The 4911-nt window shown below is 49.1% G+C and overlaps 1 protein-coding gene across 2 annotated transcripts in view; it reads left to right on the top strand.

The window, feature by feature from the left end:
* The first annotated feature begins 1471 nt into the window (after positions 1-1471).
* Positions 1472-4911, top strand: part of trim8b (tripartite motif containing 8b) — a 90643-nt gene continuing 87203 nt past the window's right edge. Inside the window, exons 1-2 of one of the 2 annotated variants that reach the window (XM_078223155.1) lie at positions 1472-2858; positions 3578-4222. In XM_078223155.1, coding sequence (XP_078079281.1) covers positions 3578-4222 — 645 coding nt within the window. In that variant the 5' untranslated portion in view covers positions 1472-2858. Of the gene's footprint in view, positions 3044-3577; positions 4223-4911 lie in introns of both variants that reach the window. The other variant, XM_078223154.1, reaches the window with a different exon arrangement.

The following is a 4911-nucleotide window of genomic DNA, read 5'->3' as shown; positions in this document are numbered from 1 at the left end:
TTTCTTGCACACTATACAAAGCATACCTTTCATAGAGAAGAAGAGTGCAGAATGTAGTGTTACAGTCATAGCTAGGGTATAGAGAAAGACCAACTTAAAGACCACATTTGGAATATTGTGTGCAGTTCTGGTCACCTCACTATAAGAAGGATGTGGAAGCGCTGGAAAGAGTGCAGAGGAGATTTACCAGGATGCTGCCTGGTTTGGAGGGTAGGTCTTATGAGGAAAGGTTGAGGGAGCTAGGGCTGTTCTCTCTGGAGCGGAGGAGGCTGAGGGGAGACTTAATAGAGGTTTATAAAATGATGAAGGGGATAGATAGAGTGAACGTTCAAAGACTATTTCCTCGGGTGGATGGAGCTATTACAAGGGGGCATAACTATAGGGTTCATGGTGGGAGATATAGGAAGGATGTCAGAGGTAGGTTCTTTACGCAGAGAGTGGTTGGGGTGTGGAATGGACTGCCTGCAGTGATAGTGGAGTCAGACACTTTAGGAATATTTAAGCGGTTATTGGATAGGCACATGGAGCACACCAGGATGATAGGGAGTGGGATAGCTTGATCTTGGTTTCAGATAAAGATCGGCACAACATCGTGGGCCAAAGGGCCTGTTCTATATTCTTAATGCGAGGCAGGTCCATTCAAAAGTCTGATGGCAACAGGGAAGAAGCTGTTCTTGAGTAGGTTGGTACATGTCCTCAGACTTTTGTATCTTTTTCTAATTTAGTAGGAAATTAGTAGGTTTGAAGCAGCTCCTTAAAAGGTGGAAAGCGAGGCATAGAGGTGTAGTGAGAGAATTTCAGAGCTCACTGAATGGTGACCACAAATGATGCAGCAGAATTGGATGGGCATCAGTATCAGCAAAGGTTGTGGGATTTGGGGAGAGGGAGGGGGGGCGGTTTGGGGTGGCGCAAGCCCAATGAGGGATTAGAAAACAAGGATGAGAATTTTAAAATCAAGATATTACTTGGCTGGGAAATAGGGGACAGCTAATAGTGGAAAAGTGCCTGGCCATTAAAAGAGTCGTGAGGGCGCAAGACGGAGAGGATCAAAGACAGACACTGTGCTGGTCTTTTATAGGAAAAGGGGCACAAATCGTTCCAAAAAGAAACTATAGCAACGGTGATTATTGCCTTTTTAAAAACAGCAGAGCCCGCCTGCAATTGCCCAATAGCTTTTGATGAAATCCTGTAACAAACTAACAGTGACCCTTTGAATTGGGTGAGTCAGAGTTATTTTAAAAATCCCATAATCATTTCCGACATTTTATTTAAAAATTGCCAGGGAGAGAAAAATAACTTAAACGGCGAGAAGTGTTCTGAACCTCCCAGTAAAACCTGCCAGGCGAAAACTGACTGGTGTATCTGAGCAGGAAATGAGTCACAATTTTTTTCTCCCTTCTGTGTGTGCGTTAATATCCGCCTCGTCATTTTCGGGAGTGATTGGAAACAGCCGGCTCCCTCACCCCTGAAATAGAGAAATGATCAGCTTTGCATATCGCAAGGAAACACTGCCTCATTACTCACTGCCGTGATTAATCATTTTTAATATGACTGCTGTGCCATTTGATGGCACAACGGTGTGTATTTTTCAGGGATTGTTGAAATTGCATTCATTATACACCAGTCTTAATATGTATTTCTCGCTCTCTCAAAACTCTATTGGAAATCTAAAAAGTGCATTTTTTGTGCAGTGGGTGAATACGGAATCTTGATGGGTTACCTAATAACCACAATCTAGACATGACAAATAGGGAGCTAAAAACTACCTTATATGAAGGCAATCGTTTTACGCATTAAGAAATTAATTTCCTGGAAGGGTTCGCGTAAACCTGCGAGCTGTAAAGAATCATAATTTAAAGGGAACGGTGGAAATGGGATTGCAGGTTACAAGTAATGAACGGTGCTAGGGAACGGCGAAGGCAGTCCTTCTCACTGGATGTGGTGGGTCCCACACATTCCATTCGCCTTTCCGAGAGACTTCTAAATAGTCAGGCTATTGGGATTGTAGGTCCATTTCAATTTAAGAACGCTTGCTCATTAAATTTATAAACATCCTTAAATGGGATTTAAAAAAAAATCTCACTGGGATTTCTTCGAGCCAAGCTTGGTGAAATGTCCTTTTTTTAAAAAAAGTATTTTAAATCCATATGTAAAATTTAATTTTCCATTCTCGATGGGAGACCACTAAACATGCATATATGTATACACACACACAAAATGTTCTAGTAGGATGCAAAATAATTCTGGAACAATGTACTTAATGGGTTCCTTTTTGGGAAAAAAATGTCCAGTTAAAATGGACATTTACTAATCTCGATAACAGATTCAAACTGGAATGTGTTAGAAATTAAACATGCCTTGAATAAAAGCACCGATGTTATTACTTGGCTTACCTTATTTGCAAAATTGATTAAAGTGCGTTTATTTAAAAAGATCAACTTTGGCCAGGCATTTCCCATTTAATTGCATATAGCTTTTCCGACAGTGTGTGTGTGTATGTTTTTTTTAAAAAAGTGAATTATCACATGATGAAAAAAAAGGGGGGAGCTAAACTCCATTTGGGCATTGCGTTGTATATTTATTCTGATAAGACCAGACCGGATTTTTTTTCCATATCCTCCTCCTCCTTTTAACTCCCCCCTCCCTACACCTCTGCCTGCGTATGTTTGAGGAAGCTTGTGGTCCATTACTGAAGGATCAATGCCTTATTTCTGATTTTGTGCATGCGATTTTTATTATAAATGCGCGTGTATATAAAAAGGAAACCTTTTAAACAAATGCACATTTTAAAAAAAAATACGAAGGTGGAGAAAAAAAATAACAGACAAGAAGAAAGCAAGATGGCTGCAAACTGATTTGTGTGTGTTAGATTTGGATTTAATGGTGATGAAAGCGAGCAAGCAGATTGGATTTTCGCCTCTTCTGAGCCTTTTATTTAGATTTATCTAAGGACTTGGGGGAGGAGAGTCGAATAGTTTGGAGTTGACAGAAGAGGGTGGTGTTCCGTCTGCGGGGGCAAAAAAAAAAGCTGAAAAGGAAGAAGGTGGGGGAAAAGAAGAAGAAATGTGCCATAAATATAAATGATTTAAAATCCTGGAGGAGGAGGAGGAGAGGGGGGAGACAAAAATAAAGAAAATAAGCAGCCAGTTTCAAAAGATTGCTGAAGATGGCCGTAGAAGAGTGGATTTGAAACCCTAAAGGAAGATTTTTTTTTGGTGCGGCTGGATTTTTTTTCCTTCCAAAAAGGATTTTGCAATCTAATGATGCCAAGAAAATTGGAATTTCCCTTTTAAATCTCTTTTTTGGAGAGAGAGAGAGAGAGAGGCTTTTATGAGCTGGATGGCAGTGAGGAAGTCAGACAGTTGAGGCTGTGAAGAAGAAAGGGAGAGATTGAGGGGAGTGTTGGCTGTTGTAGATCATTTTTCGTCCCCTCCTCAGCCCAGTTTGCCTTTTAAATGAGGAAAACCTCACCTGAAATTTGCTGAAGGGGAGGAAGAAGCTCGAGAGAGTTTGGCCGTTGGTGGTTATTTTTCTTTTTGAATTTTTTTTTGAAAATAACGACTTTTTTTTATCCAAGATGGCTGAAAACTGGAAGAGCTGCTTCGAGGAGGAACTTCTGTGCCCCATCTGCCTGCAGGTCTTCGTGGAGCCGGTGCAGCTACCGTGCAAGCACAACTTCTGCCGGGCTTGTATCGGCGAGGCCTGGGGGAAGGAGTCGGTGAGCCGCTGCCCCGAGTGCAACAATGTCTACCCGCAGAAGCCGGCCCTGGAGAAGAACCTCAAGCTCAGCAACATCGTGGAGAAATTCAACTCCTTCACGGCCGACGCCGCCGCCGTGGCCGCCGCCACCGCCGCCGCCTCGTCCTCCTCCTCCTCGACCACCTCCGCCGCCGCCGCCGGTAACGGCAACTCGGCGGCCGCCTACAGCCCGCTCTGCTGCCGCTACTGCCGCAACTCGCCCGCCCAGAAGGTCTGCCTGCGCTGCGACACCGGCTGCTGCCAGGCCCACGTCGGCGCCCACCTGCAGGCCGCCTCGGTCAGCGGCAGCCACTTGCTAATCGAGGCCGGGGACGCGCGGGCCTGGAGCTGCGCCCAGCATGACGCCTACCGGCTGCTGCACTGCGAGACGGACCAGGTGGCGGTGTGCCGCTACTGTTACTACATGGGCAGCCACCACGGCCACAGCATCTGCGACCTGGAGGTCAGGAGGAATGAGATTCGGGTAAGGGCCCGCCGCACCTGGAGCGCCGCCGGCACACAGCTCCTAGCCCTCTATTTATAAACATCCCCCTCCCCCACCCCCCCCTCCCCCCCCAATCCCACCCCCCCCACCCCCCCCAATCCCACCCCCCCCCACCCCCCCCCCCCCCCCACCATCCCCCCCCCCCCCTCCCCCCCCCCCCCCCCCACCAATCCCACCCCCTCCCTTCCCCCCCCTCCAATCCCACCCCCCCCCCCCCCCACCACCATCCCACCCCCCCCCTCCCCCCCCCACCCAATCCCACCCCCCCCCTCCCCCCCCAATCCCACTCCCCCTCCCCCCCAATCCCACCCCCCTCCCCCCCAATCCCACCCCCCCTCCCCCCCAATCCCACCCCCCCTCCCCCCAATCCCACCCCCCCTCCCCCCCAATCCCACCCCCCCCTCCCCCCCCAATCCCACCCCCCCTCCCCCCCCAATCCCACCCCCCCCTCCCCCCCAATCCCACCCCCCCTCCCCCCCATCCCCCTCACCCCCCACAATCCCAAACCCCCCCTCCCCCCCCAATCCAACCCCCCCTCCCCCCCACCAATCCCAACCCCCCCTCCCCCCACCAATCCACCCCCCCTCCCCCCCACCAATCCCACCCCCCCCTCCCCCCCACCAATCCCACCCCCCCTCCCCCCCCACCAATCCCACTCCCCCCCCCCC

The sequence above is a fragment of the Mustelus asterias genome, chromosome 11 (genome assembly GCF_964213995.1).
Source record: "Mustelus asterias chromosome 11, sMusAst1.hap1.1, whole genome shotgun sequence".
In the NCBI taxonomy this organism is placed as follows: Eukaryota; Metazoa; Chordata; class Chondrichthyes; order Carcharhiniformes; family Triakidae; genus Mustelus; species Mustelus asterias.
This window is presented reverse-complemented; position numbering and strand designations above follow the sequence as displayed.